Below are 16,786 nucleotides of genomic sequence, written 5' to 3' on the forward strand. Positions count from 1 at the left end.
GTGACTACATATATCCAGAATAAGCAACATCAACTGTTTGTGTGAGCCTTGACTAATTACTTAGACCTTACACCCAGTTCTTTATAATAAATGGTTAGAAACCTGTAATTGCCATAGAGCAGCTGGATGGTAAAAGGAAGATAAAGAAACATAAAGGAGTAATATAGAAGACAGGAGAGATAATACAGGGGTTAGAGTTATGTGCTTGCCTTGCATAACGGCTAACTTAGGTTTGAATCCTGGCACTGCTGATGGCCCCTCAAGCACCGCCAAGAGTGATCCCTAAGCATTGCCAAGTGTAGGCTCACCCCCCCCACCTCATAAAGAGTGTAACAGAACTATGATAACCTATTTAGTGTTTCTCAGGGGGCCAGACCACAAGGGAGCCTAGTGACCACTCTGGTTCCTACAAGTCTGTAATCCAACCTTTCTCAAACTGTACTTTCCTAGTCTATTTCTCTACAAAAACGCCTTCTCCAGATGATGCAGACATGAAAGTTACCTTGAGGACCAGAATCTACCGCCTTCCAATCTGAAAGCTTGTTGCAAAAACTCTCTCCACCCCCAGCTTGCTCACCCTTCTGTAATCGTTGAACTGGACCTTCAGGCTTCCAATACCATATTGGTGGTCATCACACAGTTCTATCACTTTCTTTCTGATACTATCATGCAGAGAATTATCTTTCAGTGGTTCTTGGGGGTGAAAGCGTTTCAGTATCTTAAATAGGCAAGAAACAAGGTACATATTGCTCTAGTTTATATCTCTTAAAAAAGTCATATATTTTGGGGCAACAAGCATGTATATGGGTTGGCATTAAGAACAAGTTATTAGGGGGCTGGAACGATAGCACAGCAGCTAGGGCATTTGCCTTGCACGCGGCCGACCTGGGTTTGATTCCCAGCATCCCATATGGTTCCCTGAGCAACACCAGGAGTAATTCCTGAGTGCATGAGCCAGGAGTAGCCCCTGTACATCGCTGGGTGTGACCCAAAAAGAAAAAAAAAGAAGAACAATTTATTAGGAGGGGTAGAGCCACAGTATAGCAAGTAGGGTGCCTTGTCTTGCATGCAGCTGGGCCAGGTTCGATCCCCAGCATCCCATGTGGTCCCCTGAGCACCTCCAGGAGAAATTCCTAAGTGCAGAGCCAGGAGTAACCCCTAAGAATCATCAAGGGTGGCCCAAATACCCCCCAAAAGAAAAAAATTATTAGGGACATTGGACACTTGGAAAGAAGAGCAAATGAACTTTTGCACCTGAACAGAAAGTTCCTGAGAAAAGACCAAGCCTTGTCTTTTATCTGGGCTTATCTACCCTCTCTTGTCTGGGAGGCGGGGGCTGTCCATGTGACTGTTCTGGTGGTCCGGTCTGAGGTCAAAGCCTGACAGACAGGCTTTGTTAGAAATCCTGCTGATGTACTGCTCTTTGGGGCCTGTTTGTACTCTGTTGTTAAGAAATCTGCTCAAGTGGAATAAGAGTACATGATATTTGTTCTAAAAAAAAAAAAGGCAATCTGCCCAAAGGACAAGAGAAATAGCTCAGGGTTAGGTGCTTGCACGGCATGCAGAGGACCCCAGTCCTATCCCTGGTACCACACCGGGTCCCCAGAGCACTGCCAGGAGTGACCACTGCTAGGTTTGGCCCAACACCCACCTAGTCCTTTTTTAAAAAATAATTTCTGCTCAGCATCTGGGCTTCATCCCTGGGAACGAAAGCCTGCTGAGACCTCTTGGGGCATCAAGCACAGGGGTCTGTGGCCCCACCGTGAGTCCCCGAAATCTATGTCTTATAGACATAGTCCTCTGCTATGTCTTATATCTGGGACTTATGAATTTGTGCTTGAGAGCAAGGAATTTGTTGAACCGTGACATTTATTTTTTATTTATTTAAAAATTCTTATTTTGGGCTGGAGCAATAGTACAGTGGGTAGAGCGTTTGCCTTGTACGCGACCGACCCGGGTTCGATTCCCAGCATCCCATATGGTCCTCTGAGCACCAACAGGGGTGATTCCTGAGTGCAGAGCCAGGAGTAACCCCTGTGCATTGCCAGGTGTGACCCCCAAAAAAATAAAAATAAAAATTCTTATTTTATTATAGCACCATGACTTACAAAGTTGTTGATAGTTGAGTTTTAGACATGGAACGTCTGGCTCCAATCCTTTCAGAAGTCCCAAATTCCCTAATTGCCTCTGTAGCCTCCAGCCTGCTATCTTGACAGGCACATTATAAAGTTTGGATCTCATGTATAGTGGCATTTTTTTGGTGGGGGGAGTGGGGCACACCCGTTGTTGTTCGGCGGTTATTCCTCTGTGCTAAGGAATCACTCTTGGCGGTGCTGAGGGACCATATAGGATGCCAGGGATCAAACCCAGGTCGGCCACATGCAAGGCAGGTGCCCTACCAATTGTACTATATCACTCCTGCCACTATAGTGGCATTTTATTTTATTTTGCTTTTTGGGTTACACCCGGCGATGCTCAGGGGTTACTCCTGGCTCTGCACTCAGGAATTACCCCTGGCGGTGCTCAGGAGACTATGGGATGCTGGGAATCGAACCCGGGTCAGCCATGTGCAAGGCAAACGCCCTACCTGCTGTGCTATCGCTCCAGTCCCCTATAGTGGCATTTAAAACTATGACTCCTTAGCCTCCTGATGGAGGTTTTGCCCTCCAATACCCACTGATATGGGTCAAACGTTCATATCGAACATCAGCAGACTGCTCCTATCACGGAAGAAAGAGCCTATTGCAGGGGTTTTCCCTAAAAACAGTGACTACTGGGGAGGGTAGAGGGAGCCCTCGGCCGGCCTGAAGCCTGCCCGGTGAAGGAACAGACCCTGGGCTGCTGTTAACCAGGGAGGGGTCAAAAACAGCTGGGCACTCCAGGTGCCCGAGACTTTGGGCACGTTTGTCCCCAGAACTATGAAGAATCTTCCAAGTCTGCAGGTGCCACCAGGCCTGGCCAGTCCTTCCTCCTTCCCTTCGTGCCTTTCCAAAAGCCTAAGGAAGAGAACTGACTGGAGAGCAACCAAGCTCCAGTAACCAAATCTGCTAGTTCACCTCGCAGCCAAGGTGCTAAAAAAACATGGGAATTTGTTGTCGCGCACGCGTGACATTGCTATCACCGGGCAACTCTTGGGCTGCACACTGCAGTCATTTATTATTCTTATTATCAGTTCGGTTTTCGGACCTCCGACGGTGCTGAAGGGGTCCCTAGACCCTTCTGCCAGAGGTGCTTGTGGGGTTACGCGAGGCCGGAAGCTCCGGGGTCCGCGCTCCAGGTCCCGCGTCACTGCGCGCGTTCCCGAGAGCGCCGACGTGGCTCGCCGGGAGCGCGCAGGCGCCCGGGCGCGGTAACCGACTCTTCCCGACCCCTCTGCTTGGCATCTGCTGTCGTGTCCGAAAGCTGGGTCTGGCTAGCCAAGGGGCGGGGAAACGGGAAGAGCTGTATCGGGGTCGCGAGTGGGCGCGGGGGAAGCCGGTTCGCCACCTCGGGGTGCGGTGTGTCCGGGACTCGCGGCGGGGGAAGGTCTGCACATGCGCGCTCGAAGCCCCGCCCCCGGAGAGATGCTCACGTGATAAGGGGGCGGGGCCGACAGCACCCGGGCCGGGTGGATCGGGAAGTGTTGGAGCTGCGCCGGCGCCCACAGCAGCATGACCGGGCTCTATGGAGGCGTCGAGGGGTGAGTGTGGGCGGGTGGAGGGAGTCCCCAAGGGCGGCCTGGCCCGATGGCACGGTCAGAGGAAGGTGCCATCCGGCGGGCTAGTGGCCTCGCGCCGCAGTCACTTTGCACTGCGGGGCTTGGACAGCAGGTGGGGGGCGTGTATGCCCCGCGGGTGGCCTCGTGCCGCGGCCACTTTGCATTGCCGAGCTTCTTGCACAGGGGGCGTTTTGTGTGTGTGTGTATGTGTGTGTCCAGCACAGGGGGCGTTGTGTGTGTGTGTGTGTGTGTGTGTGTGTCCAGCAGGTCACTTTGCACTGCGGGGCTTGCATAGGGGGCGTGTGGGGGGGGAGGGGAGGGCCTGCCCCGCAGGTGGCCCTCAGTGTGTGGGCGAGTACCTTGCAGGATTTCTGAGCTTGCCACACCCCAAAGGGAGGTCTTTGTAGTTCACTGTGGAGTCACACCCCCCCACCCCACACAAGGAAGAGAAATCCCTTTTCCTTCTATTTTCCATCGTTCAGATCGTTTTGCCGAACAGGTGTTATGAGTAGGGGTGGGGAGCGCCGCGGGAACCTGGACCAAGATCTTTGCCTGAGGATTTCTGGGAGCTGGGTGCTGCAGGCTGAGTGGTCATCTCTCTCCACATGCCCCCCTCCCCTCTCACCCTGCCCCGTCTCCGCTTGAGGCTCCAGAGTTTTTCTTGCATTTTAACCTGCTCAGAAGCTTGCGTACTGGACTTCTTACAACTGTGTATTGCCCCACGGCTGCGGGGCAAGACCTTTGCACTATGGTTTTCACTGACTTATATGTGTGAAGTTAGAATGAAGGAGCCGGTTGCCTAGTCCCGTTTGATGACTACATGATGTGCAACTGAGTGTGCCTGATCATTGTAGTGGATGGCTGTGGCCTCCACCTAGCCACTTGCTTTGGAATTTGAGATCTGATTCACTTCTTTGGCAGCCACATCCCAGGTCTGGCTTCTTGGTTATTGCCACTCCCACCTTGTGCATGGAACTCCTGAAACTTCTTTGTCTTCTTTGACTCTGGTCAGTAGGTATCCCTGAAAGTACTGATCAATAAAGACGCATACCCTCATACCTCCATAGCCTAGCAGACCTCCCTCCTAGCTAGCATTTACTCCCTAGTAAGCACTGGAACTCTTAGTTCCTTAAGTAGGTTTATACACACTCCCTGCCCAGTGAGTGACAGGAGCCACTTGGGAGCTTGATGTTGAAAGTCGGTTTTGGTCTAGAGAAGCAGAAATATGCCATTCTGTCTCTGTCTCTATCTCTGTCTCTGTCTCTTTTTGGCCCACATCCAGTGATGCTCAGGGTTACTCCTTGCTCTGCACAAAGGAATTATATCTGACTGTGCTCCAGGGACCATATGGGTTGCCGGGAATCAAACCCGTGTCTGCTACATGCAAGGCAAGCTCCCCACCCAATTTACTATCGCTCGGGTTCAGATATGCCATTTTCTTTAGCTGCACTTGCTGTGTGTTGCCTGTCCCAGGCTCTGGTTCCATGAGGACGGGTGAATGATTTGGAGCTTGACCCGAAGGAGCTCATAATCTGTTGAACCCCCAACTGAAATCCCATTTGTAATACTGGAATCCTTCCTAGTTACGGGGCTGAGCTTAAGGCACTGTGGGAGTGGGTCACATGTAAGAGGTTTCAAGAACTTGGTGATCTCTTAGTAGCGTCTTACATGATCAGGACATCTCCAGAGGAAACTAAGTAAAAATTGTGTTCCAGGGGCTGGGGAGATGGTACGGTACAGCGCTTGCCTTGCACATCTGATAACTTGGGTTTGATCCCTAGCAACCCTAGTCTCCTGAGCACCACCAGGAGTGATTCCTGAATGCAGAGCCAGGAGTAAGGACTGAGCATCCCTGGGTGTGGACCAAAAACAAAATAAAAACCAAACAAAAACTTTGCTTTACTCCAACAGTATAGGTAGCAAACACCACGCCACAGGGCTGGGCTTGGGAATGGTCATTGGGTTTGCCAAAGCTCTCTCTGTTCTGGATTCTGCCTGTGACCAGGACTGGCTGGGGTTCTGGTGTAGTGCCAGGATTTTTTTTTTACTTAATTATTTTATCTTATTTTATTATTGAATCACCGTGAGAACAGTTACAAAGCTTTCAGGTTTAAGTCTCAGTGGGCAGGATTTCTTGAGCGGGACCAATTGTCTCCTTTGTGTTCTGTAGCGGGGGCACACAGTCCAAGGTCCTTTTACTCTCGGAGGATGGACAGATCCTGGCAGAGGAGGATGGACTCGGCACAAACCACTGGGTAAAGGCTGTTATTTATTTATTTTTTTCTGGAGGGGAGCGTGCAGTGGACTTGATTGTGGTTTAGTTCTCTAACTCCGGTGGGATGGTGGCTGGATTTGCAGTGGGTGAACACAGGGCCGACAAGCCTTTGTAACTCCTCTTTCCTTTGACTGAGGCCAGCTGATTGGGGTGGACAAGTGTGTGGAGAGGATCAACGACATGGTGAGCAAGGCCAAAGAGAAAGCAGGGGCGGATCCTCTGGTACCACTGCAGAGCTTGGTGAGTCTCGGGCAGATCCTGGGGGTGATGCTACGTCGCCTCCCGCAAGAGTGTGAGGGCCTGAGGGTCTTCTAGGCCTAGAAACTCATGTCCGAGCGGCCTTTTGTGTAGCTGCAGTTACCTGGGAGTCACAGGATGACAGGACCACGGGGCTTTTTTCTTTTTCTCTTTTTTTTTTTTTGCCAGGAGTAACCCCTGGCGGTGCACAGGGGTTACTCCTGGCTCTGCACTCAGGAATCACCCCTGGCGGTGCTCAGGGGACCATATGGGATGCTGGGATTTGAATCCGGGTCGGCCGCATGCAAGGCAAATGCCCTACTCGCTATGCTATCACTCCAGCCCCCACCACGGGGCTTTTTTCAAACTGACACCTTGGTTTGAATTCCAGCTTTCTTACCACTGGACACCAGGGATGTGTGAGGCAAATTGTCCCTGCAAACTCGACACCAGATTTCTAGGTGGAAGAAAGCACCAGACACCAGGGAGTCCAAACACAAAAAAGCCCCAGCTTTCTCACTCAGTATTTGTGGGACCCTCAGCAGGCCACTTCCTGGGCCTCTGTTTCCTCATTTGGAAATGACAGGCAACAGTGGCTGCCCCCACAGTGGTCTGGAAAGTGAAATGACAAGAACCACATCAGACCTATTAGCACAGAACCCTGACCCCAAGGTGCTCAGAAAAGGTCAGCCCTCACTCTCGGCTCAGTCCTATCTCCCAAGGGGCTGTGGCTGTGGTTACTCCCTGACCATGTATTCTGTTTTATTGTTGCTGTTTTCCTCTTTTTTAAAAATTTTTTTAAATTTAATTTAATTTTTAAAATTTATTTATTTTATTGAATCACCATGTGGAAAGTTACAAAGTTCTCAGCCTTATGTCTCAGTTATACAATACTCAAACACCCATCCCTTCACCAGTGCCCATATTCCACTACCAAAGACCCCAGTATACCTCCCAACCCCCGTCCCCCACCCCCATCCCCACCTGCGTAATTGATAAATTTCACTTCATTTTCTCTTTACCTTGATTACATTCCATATTTCAACACAAAACTCACTGTTGTTGGAATTTCCCCTCAAAAAAGACAGCCCTGCTGCCAAGGAAGCATTTGATAATTAGTTTTCCATTGCTGTGAATGGAGAGATATGAAGTCTCGCTGTTTCAAGTACATAAATTTTTTTTTCCTTCCTTCCCGCGCCACCAAGTTCATGCCTGCTTAATAAATAGTCCTCATACTATGGCTGACGCCACACTGCCCGACAAGAAGAAAGGATATTTCCCGTCCTCGGCCGGCATGGGGCTATGGCTTAGTTCACAGTCTAGAGACATGGCTGCAAGCAGTTTCTGGAACCAAAAGTAGTCTAGTTGGCCTCCAGATTCTGATTGATCAGCAGCAATGCGGCCGCACAAAAGTGTGGCCACCCGGTCTGGTCGAATCTTGGCGGAGCATGCGCTGGTATCGGCCTGAGACTGCCCAAGTGTCCTGCTGTTCCAAGTACATCATTTTTTTTCCTTCCCATTCCCACGCCTCTAAGTTTGTGCCTGCTTAATAGACCTCATAATATGGTGGATGCCACACCGCGTTTCTCTTCGAAAAGGGAAAAGAACCGAGAAAGGAGGATATTTCCTCTCCTCGGCCGGCGTGGGGCTGTGGCTTAGTTCACAGTCTAGAGAAATGGCTGCTACTTTGATTACCTTAAATATTTCAACAAAAAACTCAGTATTATTGTTTGGAGTTTCCCCCCATAGTCAGACCTGCTAAAAAGGAACCGTTTCACATTGCTGACAATTAAGAGATATTAGGTCACGCAGCTGGCGCTGCATGGGGCAGTGGCTCAGTTCACAGTCTGGAGGCATTTCTGTGAGCTGCTCGTGTCCAAAGTAGTTCAGTTGCCTCCGGGATCGTGCTTGTGCAATAGCAGAAAAGCGCTGTTTTCCTTTTTTAAAAGTTTTTTTTTTTCTCTTTTTGGGTTACACCCGGCGATGCACAGGGGTTACTCCTGGCTCTGCACTCAGGAATTACTCCTGGTGGTGCTCAGGGGACCATATGGGATGCTGGGATTCGAACCTGGGATGGCCATGTGCAAGGCAAATGCCCTACCCACTGTGCTATCGCTCCAGCCCCTCCTTTTTTTTTGTAATTTTATTTACTCTTCCCTGGATGATGTTCTGAGATATTCTGCGGGCACAGACTCATTCCTCCATCTCTCCTCTTTTTGCTCCTCTGCCTGGATTTCTGCTAAGGGCACCACATCCTGCCAAGCTCCAAACCTCGGCTTGTCAAACTGTTGAACTCCCTCTTTGATCTCTCCCAGCTCAGGCATTAGAGCCGGGACCCTTGGGGGAGTCTGTATGCCGTGGAAGGCAGCTGTGCCCACTTGTCAGAGGCCAGTGGTGGGCAGGGAGGGGGCTGGGAAGGGAGCGAGTCTGGGGCCCTGCTGACTCACTCCCTTCCCTGGTCGCCTAGGGCCTGTCCTTGAGTGGTGGGGAGCAGCAAGAGGCAGTGAGGATACTAACCCAGGCGCTGAAGGACAGATTTCCCTCCCTGAGTAAAAGCTACTTCATGACGAGTGACGCCGCCGGCTCCATTGCCACAGCCACGCCAGACGGTGAGGAAGTGGAGAGAGGGGTGAGGCTGAGAACCTGTCTTCTGGCAGATTTTGTCTATGAGGCAAATAGACAAAGTCGTATCTGCACCACCCCCACCCCATCCACATTTATTAGCTACAGTCCCTGCCAGAGCAAGTGTGGGACAGGAAGGGGTAAGGGGGTGTCTTGTGGGAGTCCAGGTGCAGAGTCAGTCACACCTGGACCCCCGGGCCAGAGAGACAGTACAGGGGTTAAGGCACTTGCCTTGTACATGGCCCACCTGGCCCACGACCCTCGGTATGACATGACACTGCCAGGATGAATCCCTGGCACACAGAGCGAGGAATCAGCCCTAGGCATGGCCGGGTACAACCCCCCAAACCAAAAAACTACCTGGGGTTCCTGGGGAACAGGGGCCTCTGGGGCCATGTGGTGATGGAGGCTGTCCTGGGGGTGCCGAGAAGCAAGCAGAGAGGGCTCTGGGAGCATGCAGGAAGCCCCAGGCAGCGCGGGATGGGCACTTGAGCTTCAGTGACTTCACTGCCGCTTGCTCTGGGAAGTTACTGGCCCTCTCCTCACTGACAGTGTGGGGCCCATGGAACTCGTGAGTGAGAGGGATCAGAGTCAGCACAATCCCTGGCGCGGGGGTGGGGGGGTAAGTGCAGTGAAGCAGGGGCACTGTCAGCCTGTATGGCCCTCCAGGGAAGGCCTGGGCCTGCTTGGCCTTTCCCTGAGGCCGAACCTTCCTTGCAGGCTGGACATGGGGCGGGAGGTGGGGGTTGCCGACTGAGCCCGGCGGAGGTTCGAATCTCTCCTCAGTTGGGAATATGCGCTCCAGGCCTGGCCTGGGCCACTGAGCTTCCGACGCCCTTTCTGCAGGTGGCATTGTGCTCATCTCTGGGACGGGTTCCAGCTGCCGGCTGGTCAACCCCGACGGCTCAGAGAGCGGCTGCGGCGGCTGGGGCCACATGATGGGGGACGAGGGCTCAGGTGAGCGACTGAGGGGCGAGCTGAGAGGTCTGGGCCCTTCCCTTCCTGTAGCTCCCTGTGTCACCCTCCCCCAGCTCCCCGCCTCCTATACACCCGCGGGCCCTTGGGGTCCCCTTGAGACAGCTGCTGCTGGAGATCTGAGGGAAACAGCCTCAGGCTATTGTTGGCTTTTGACATCCAGGGGGTGGGGTTGATGCCTGGAGGGGTCGCCCTGTGCGTGGGTGGGAGAGGGAAACTGAGGCTGTCCCCTGTGTGGGGGGTCTGCGTCCAGCATGCAGTGTGACACCAGGGGTGTGTGGCACCTGATTCTGTTGTCTTTATTTTTTAGATAGGCGTTGTTGATGTGACAGTTTGTTCCCCATCCAGTCTTCTTATCTAGTCACCTGCAGTTTATTTTGTTAGCGGGACCCACACCCAGTAGAGCTGGGCCCCCAGGCTCCCTCTGGGGCCTCATTCCAGGTGAACTGCGCTCTGTCACATGAACAGTTTGCCCAAGTACTGTGCGGGGAGAGCCCATGGCTGGGAACCAGGAAACTTTTTTTTCTCCTGGCCAAGCAGGTCTCAGTGTCCTCCCCTGCTAGCTTGGGGAGATAACCACCCCCACCCCCACCCCCACCCCTCTGCCCCCAACAGCCTACTGGATTGCACACCAGGCTGTGAAGACCGTGTTCGACTCCATCGACAACCTGGAGGTGACTCCTCATGACATTCGCTACGTCAAACAGGCCATGTTCGCCTATTTCCAGGTACCCACCCGCCCCTGCTGCCACCCGGCCCAGGAAGCATGTTCACCGGGGATATGGTACTGGGAACCCACGCAGGTGCAGGGGAGGGACTGAGAGTGGAGGAAAGCCGGGGTGAAGTCAGCCCTGGAGGGTGTGGGAGTTCGAGACAGCATTCAGAGGGCAGCTGGGCCCTGCTGGCAGGAGCGGGAGGGCCACATTCTTGGCAGGAACAAGAAGTACAGGATGAGGTGAGAGCACCGCACGCAGACACAAGCTAGCACAGGAACGTGCACAGGTGTGTGGGGCAGTGAGTGAGCTCCCCCTCCGCTGAAGAGGGGTCAGGAGGAGAGCTGGTTGGGGCAGGGCCAGGGGCTAGGAAGGCGGCATGATGGGCCAAGGTACCTGCTTTGCACGCTGAGGCCCAGAGTTTGAGCCCTGGGACCACACAGTGCCCCTGAGCACTGCCAGGTGCAGCCTCTGCACATCACTGGGTATGAATCAAAAAGGTGAGCAGGTGAGCCTGGAAAGGCGGTGGACCCCAGAATCTATTTTCTCTCCATGTAGGCGCGCAGGGAGCGGCCTAGAAAACAGCTCCTTTAGTCAAACGAGAGGGAAAGTGTGGGGAGAAGGTAAAGAAAGGTGGGAGACATCGGGTGAGACACCCCATCCCTCCCCCCGCCACACACACAGTGAGGCACTTTGGCTGGGACCTGGGCCAAGGAAGGAGATTGGAAATGCTGGGAGGTAAGAATTTGCATTCTCAGGGGCTCAGGGGTTGATGACAAAGGAGAAACTGTCCTGAGCCACTGGGAGGAATAGGGAGGGACCAGGAAGAGAAATCACTTGCTGTAGCAGCTTCTGTCGGGAGTGCAGTTAAACCAGATTGTCTCAGCGTGTGGGTTCACACTGCACTGATACGGCCACCGCTTCCTCCTTCTTCGGCCCTTGCCTTCTCACACAGTTGTTACAGAGATGAAGTGAGAATGCCTGAGAATGTTACAGGCTGACGGTCTTGCACTTGACTGTGGCTTAACACAAATTGCAGCCCCAGCTCCATGTGTTAAATCATGAGTTCAGTGCTTACGTTTTGTTTGCTCCATCTTCTACTTTTAGTCATGTTCTGGGGAAATCACTGGTTCCTCCAGACCTAGGGGTTACAGGTACATAAATTTTGGGGGCATGGAAGAAGGTCAAATTCATTTGGAAGAGACAAATCAGTTTCCTGGGTTGAGGGCTTTTCAGAGCCTTCAGTTTGCTAGTGTGCCCTGTGCCTCATTTAAGAGAGAAATGCAATGTGCAATGGCCCTCAGGTCGCTTTGATCCAAGAAAGCTTTAGAAAAGCATCCTGAGGGGCTGGAGTGATAGCACAGCGGGTAGGGCATTTGCCTTGCACGCAGCCAACCTGGGTTCTATTCCCAGCTTCCCATATGGTCCCCCAGCACCACCAGGAGTAATTCCTGAGTGTAGAGCCAGGAGTAACCCCTGTGCATCGCTGGGTGTGACCCGAAAAGCAAAAAACAACAACAACAAAAAGCATCCTGAGGAACTATAGACCACACTTCGGTGAGCCCACATCTATGCTCTATGCTGTATCCAAGCTAATCTGTAAGAGACAATAGCATTTGTGCTAGGGAAAACGAATATAGTTTCTCAAGAAGGAATCCCAAATCCTTGCCCCCTCTGGAGTGCACGAACATAAGCGAATAAATGTTCTTCTAGTTCTTCAGATGGAAGGGACGCCAGGAAGGCCAGCAAGGGTGGGTGGGCTCCGGGTTTTCCTTTGCTTCCAATAACCATCACGTTCCCTGTCACTCTTAGGTGCCTGATCGCCTGGGAATCCTCACTCACTTGTACAGGGACTTTGATAAAAGCAGGTTCGCTGGGTTTTGCCGGAAAATTGCAGAAGGTAACGGGGGTGGGGGGGCGGGAGGTGGGGCAGGCTTTATCTGACTTTGTTCCCCAAAGCCTTCTTAATGGGATGGGGTGGGAGGTGGGGAGGGGTGTGGTGTAGAACTCAGAGTCAGTTTCCTTTGATCAAGTGACTGTAGTTCACTGCCATCGGGAGCCTTGGTCCTGATGGGCACTGGGCAGTGGAACCGACACACAGGCTGTAGTGCTAATTGCTTGACGCCCTCTGTTTTCCTTAACAACTGACCTGGCTCTTGTAGGTCAGTTGTCAAGGAACATGTTTCTGAGAAACTTATGAAGAATTGTCCTGTGGGCTAATTTGAAATGTTTTAATGTTTCTAAACCAGTGATACATAGAGGATTGTGGAGAGGCTAGGAATATTTAGTTGGGCATCAGGAGAAAGAGTCCTAGAGCTTGTCAGGAGTGTGTGTGTGTGTGTGTGTGTGTGTGTGTGTGTGTGTGTGTGTGTGTGTGTGTGTGTGTGTGTGTAGGAGGACAGGAACACAGACTAAAGCACAGTCTTGGAGCCAACCAACAGCAGACTACTGGTGTGTGTGTGTGTGTGTGTGTGTGTGTGTGTGTGTGTGTAGGAGGACAGTAACACAGACTGAAGTACAGTCTTGGAGCCCCAGAGCTGAGGGATCTGAGCACAGACTGAATACGGACAGACTCACCCATACCAGTTGCCAGGGTGCCACTGTAATGGGTGCTGCCTTTCTCAGGCACCTGAAATCACCCTTTGGAGGGTGGAAGTCCCTTGTCCGAGTTATGATGGAGAGGACACATTGGATGCCAGCTCAGCAAGGTGCCATGGGTGGGGGATTCTGAGTTCCAAGTATCTGCTCGCTCTGGGACACCTTGCTGGCCTGCCCCATTCACGAGGCCTGGTAGTTCCCGGTTCCTCATCAGCTCTCTTCCCTACCCAGGGGCTGAGCAGGGAGACGCCCTCTCCCGCTGCATCTTCAGGAAGGCCGGGCAGATGCTGGGCAAACACATTGTGGCGGTGTTGCCCGAGATTGACCCGGTGAGTAGGAGGTGAAGGCCAGCAGCCGTGGGGTTCTTGTCGGGATGGAACTGTCCCACCCAGCTGTCAGCTGGATGCTTAAATAAATGAACATAGGCGCGAGAAGCATTCCACACCAAGGCTGTCACATAAGGCTCTCTGAGGTCAGCTCAAAGGAATCCAACACACACTTTCCATGCGGTTCAGTCCCCAGACCCACAAGGTCGTTCTAGCACCCAGCTGGGAGCACTGTCAGGTGTGTCTCCAAAATAAGAGTTCTTTGGTGCAGTGCCTCACTTCTCCGATTGGCCCTTTGTCTTTGTTATTGGGTTCTGTGTTCAGGATCACTCCTGGCTGTGCTTGGGAACCATGTGTGGTGCTGGGACTCGAACCAGGGTCCACCACATGCAAGCAAGCACCTTAATCCCTGTGCTCTCTCTCCAGCCTCTGACTCATTACCTGTATGGTAAATTGGTCCAGTGTTGTCCACTGCTGTCCCGTATGTCTCAGGCTTGTTTCTGTTCATCTCCCTCCATTCTTGCTTGTTCCTTATTTTTTTATTTATTTTTTGATTTTTGGGTCACACCCAGCGATACTCAGGGGTTACTCCTGGCTCATGCACTCAGGAATTACTCCTGGTGATACTCAGGGGACCATATGGGACACTGGGAATCGAACTGGGGTCAGCTGCATGCAAGGCAAACGCCCTACCCGCTGTGCTATTGTTTCAGCCCCTCTTGCTTGTTCCTTTGTGTTGTGGCTTAAACCTTTTCCCTCTTCTCTACTTTGTGAATCTAATCTCTCTTCCTCCCTTTTGTTCTTGAGTCTACCTTCTAGTTCTTCACTAGAGGAGAGTAACTAGGATAAGGAGCTGGTCTTAAGAGGTGATCCACTTTGGACCGGGCTGAGAACTCAGTGGGCTGAGCATCTCCTTTGCATGTGGAAGGCCCAGGTTTGATCTGCTGCACTGTATGGTCCTCTGAGCACCACTGGGAGCCACCCTCAAGCACCAGCGGGCCACTGGGTCATGGGAGAAGCTCAATTGCCCCAATATCTGTCTCTGCTCTCCGCCCAGGTCTTGTTCCAAGGAGAGCTGGGCCTCCCCATCCTGTGCGTGGGCTCTGTGTGGAAAAGTTGGGAGTTGTTGAAGGAAGGTGAGTAGGGGAGGAAGGAATGGGCACGGACAGGGATGTGCCCTCAGAACTCCACTGTGCCAGGGAACCCTTTACACTGTCCCAGCCAGCCTCTCTGAACCCATCAGTGACATCTTCCTTAGGGGTTGGGTGAGAAGGCTCAAAGGGTGAGCTCCATGTAGTAACCCTCAGCACCCTAAGGTCCCTCAGCACCACAAATGGCAGAAACAAAAACACAACACCACACCTTGTTCTTTTCCAAAGAATTTATGAAAATGAGCATTGTTTAAAAATCAATGAAAGGGGCTGGGGCGATAGCACAGCTGGTAGGGCGTTTGCCTTGCACGCTGCTGACCTGGTTCGATTCCCAGCATCCCATACAGTCCCCTGAGCACCACCAGGAGTAATTCCTGAGTGCAGAGCCAGGAGTAATCCCTGTGCATCGCCGGGTGTGACTCAAAAAACCAAAAAAACCCCCACAAAATCGATTAAAGACAGATGAATTTAAAACCAGAGTTTGTGACTGGCGTATGACAAACATCCCTGTTAGCACAGCCAGAACGAGCACCACTTCCTGGCAGCCTCATGGTGGGCAAAGGCATGTTCTCTCTTAGACACTGCAGAAGCCCCCTCGGCACCCCGGGGTCCCAGCATTGGGTGCTGGGGAGCTGCCGATTCGAGGACCCCACAACCATTACCTGGCTCCTGCTGGGGAGTTGGCCTGTGTGTGTCCCTCTAGGAGCACGAAACAGTGCCCCAGGGCCTGGGCCCCTTCCCTTCTTCTGTGACCCCTCCCCGCCCTCCACCGTCGGCTGCTGCTCCCCCTCTCACTTCTGCCCTCTGCGTCCTTTTCCCTTCAGGTTTCCTGTCAGCGCTGACGCAGGGCAGAGAGAGCCAGGCTCAGAATTCCTTCTCTAGCTTTACACTGATGAAGCTGTGCCACTCATCTGCCCTGGGCAGCGCCAGTCTCGGCGCCAAGCACATCGGGCACCGCCTCCCCCTGGACTACAAGGTCAATGCCACTGCCTTCTACTCTTACACTTTCTCCTAGGGGCTGATTCTGGATCCCCCCTGCCGACTCCCTCCAAGTCTTGGGGGGGGGGGTTGGAAACAGAAGAAAATAAATGCACTTTATCCACTCCCCTGTTGGATTGTGTTCTAGCTGCTGGCTGGTGTCCCAGAGGGTTCGGGATTGGATTCAGTCGGAGGTTTGAGGCGCCTCCTAGGTGTGAGGCCTGTGGCCTGCAGTGTGCTGGAGAATGGCTCCTTATGCCCGCCCTCTCAGCTGTGTAATATGCTTTGTAGCAGCTGACCTGTGAGCAAGTGGATCAGGGTCCCTGTGTGCCCACTTCCTATGAAACTGAGTATTCTCTGTACAGTTCAGCACCAGGAAGAATTTCAGGAAGATCACACCCATCTCCACAGCCCCAGTAGGATGTAGGGGGCAGGGTGCATTCTAGCCTGGGCGAAGTTTGTTTTGGGGCCACACTCAGAAACGCTTAGGGCTTACTTCAGACGGTGCTTTGGGGACTGGATGGGATGGGGGACAGAAATTGAGTTGGCTGCATGCAAGGCCCTACTCACCCACTGTACTATGACTCTGGCCCCCTGGGTGAAGTTTTACCTAGTTGGATTTGGTACTTAAAAAATCTCCCCCCTCCCCCGCCCCCCCAAATGAATTCTTGAGATTACTAGGCTGTCTGAGATCCAAGAAATTTTAACTGGTTCCAACTAGGTCCTGTCCCTGGCAACTACTGGCCTGGCTCCTGTAAGTGTGACCCTGTTGTGTGGTCACACAGTAGTGCCCATCAGTGAAGGGCAGACACGAGGATTCTTCTGGAAACTGTAGTTTGATTGGTAAAAGCAAATTTACAGCTTTCTCTTGTGTCGACCTGGCTGTGTAGTGAAAACTGGAATACTGATCCACAGTGGCTAACCCAAATCTCTTCCGGTATTCCGAGTAGCAGCTCCTAGGCTTGGAGCATGCCCTGGACATCAGTGAGTCTGCGAGCCTGTAATAACTTTGTCTTCTCCGCCTCCATAAAGTATCCTATTCAGTTGTCGGTGACGAGGTAGCGAATGTGCATTGCTACTTGCTTCCTTGGGCCGCTTCTGCCTGTAATCTGGCTCTCCGAGGGGTCTGGGATGCGCATTTATGAAGTCAGAAGACACTATTCATTCACTGGCAGCTGCTTGAATCCCATCAGCTCTAAATGGGATTGAACTCC

General features: G+C 52.4%; 1 protein-coding gene across 2 annotated transcripts; it reads left to right on the forward strand.

Moving 5' to 3' along the window:
- Positions 1 to 3,353: 3,353 nt before the first annotated feature.
- Positions 3,354 to 15,697, forward strand: NAGK (N-acetylglucosamine kinase). 2 transcript variants are annotated; one of them, XM_004609134.2, is made up of 10 exons: positions 3,360 to 3,679; positions 5,868 to 5,952; positions 6,114 to 6,212; positions 8,677 to 8,818; positions 9,678 to 9,788; positions 10,422 to 10,534; positions 12,332 to 12,419; positions 13,349 to 13,446; positions 14,501 to 14,579; positions 15,419 to 15,697. In XM_004609134.2, exons 1-10 carry the CDS (start codon positions 3,651 to 3,653, stop codon positions 15,607 to 15,609), a joined length of 1,035 nt encoding a protein of 344 aa, XP_004609191.1. In that variant the 5' UTR covers positions 3,360 to 3,650; the 3' UTR covers positions 15,610 to 15,697. The 2 variants fall into 2 exon arrangements, with proteins under 2 accessions (XP_054977759.1, XP_004609191.1); XM_055121784.1 differs by lacking the exons at positions 14,501 to 14,579; positions 15,419 to 15,697 and adding an exon at positions 13,870 to 14,240 and having other exon boundaries at positions 3,354 to 3,679.
- The last annotated feature ends 1,089 nt before the right edge of the window (positions 15,698 to 16,786 follow it).

This window comes from Sorex araneus, chromosome X (genome assembly GCF_027595985.1).
Source record: "Sorex araneus isolate mSorAra2 chromosome X, mSorAra2.pri, whole genome shotgun sequence".
In the NCBI taxonomy this organism is placed as follows: domain Eukaryota; kingdom Metazoa; phylum Chordata; class Mammalia; order Eulipotyphla; family Soricidae; genus Sorex; species Sorex araneus.